We start from the raw sequence: 499 nt of genomic DNA on the forward strand, positions 1-499 counted from the left end.
GTGGGTTGGCGAGAACCGTGGCCGGTGAGGCAGCCACAGCCTCTGCTCTCCTCTCAAACCCCGAGCCCCCTGCCTCTTTGCTGCACGACACCCCTTCCAGCTGCCACTCACTCCCCGGGACCCGGGACTCTCCTGAGTGAGTGACAGCCCCCCCCACACACACACAGCAGTATGCCAGCCGCCGTGCCAAAACGGAGGGAGCTGTGTCCTGCCGGGACGCTGCCACTGCCCAGCTGGGTGGCAGGGAGGGAGCTGTCAGACAGGTGAGGCTGGTCCCCCACGGGGAGGGCCCTCGGGGTGGCCCCTGCCTGACACCCCTTTCCCACAGACGTGGATGAGTGCAGTGCCGGAGGGGGCGGCTGTGCCCAGCGGTGTGTCAACACGGCGGGGAGCTACTGGTGCCAGTGTTGGGAGGGGCACGGCCCCGCTGCCGACAGGGTGGCCCCGACCCCCACCAGAGGTAAATTCCCCCCTGCCGCTGCACTGGGGGGCCGGGCGG

General features: G+C 69.7%; 2 protein-coding genes across 2 annotated transcripts in view; one reads left to right on the top strand and one right to left on the bottom strand.

Annotated features, from left to right (window-relative positions):
• EGFL7 (EGF like domain multiple 7) overlaps positions 1-322 on the top strand; it is a gene marked incomplete at its 5' end in the record, with an annotated part of 4,468 nt that extends 4,146 nt beyond the window's left edge. Inside the window, one exon of the mRNA XM_015572361.1 lies at positions 168-322. Coding sequence (XP_015427847.1) covers positions 168-267 — 100 coding nt within the window. The remainder of the gene's footprint in view (positions 1-167) is intronic.
• A 70-nt stretch (positions 323-392) lies between these two features.
• The window catches only part of AGPAT2 (1-acylglycerol-3-phosphate O-acyltransferase 2), a 6,421-nt gene continuing 6,314 nt past the window's right edge, over positions 393-499 (bottom strand). Inside the window, exon 5 of the mRNA XM_015572362.1 lies at positions 393-483. Within this exon, the coding sequence (XP_015427848.1) occupies positions 393-483 (91 nt within the window). The remainder of the gene's footprint in view (positions 484-499) is intronic.

Source organism: Myotis davidii, unplaced genomic scaffold, assembly GCF_000327345.1.
Source record: "Myotis davidii unplaced genomic scaffold, ASM32734v1 scaffold609, whole genome shotgun sequence".
Classification (NCBI taxonomy): domain Eukaryota; kingdom Metazoa; phylum Chordata; class Mammalia; order Chiroptera; family Vespertilionidae; genus Myotis; species Myotis davidii.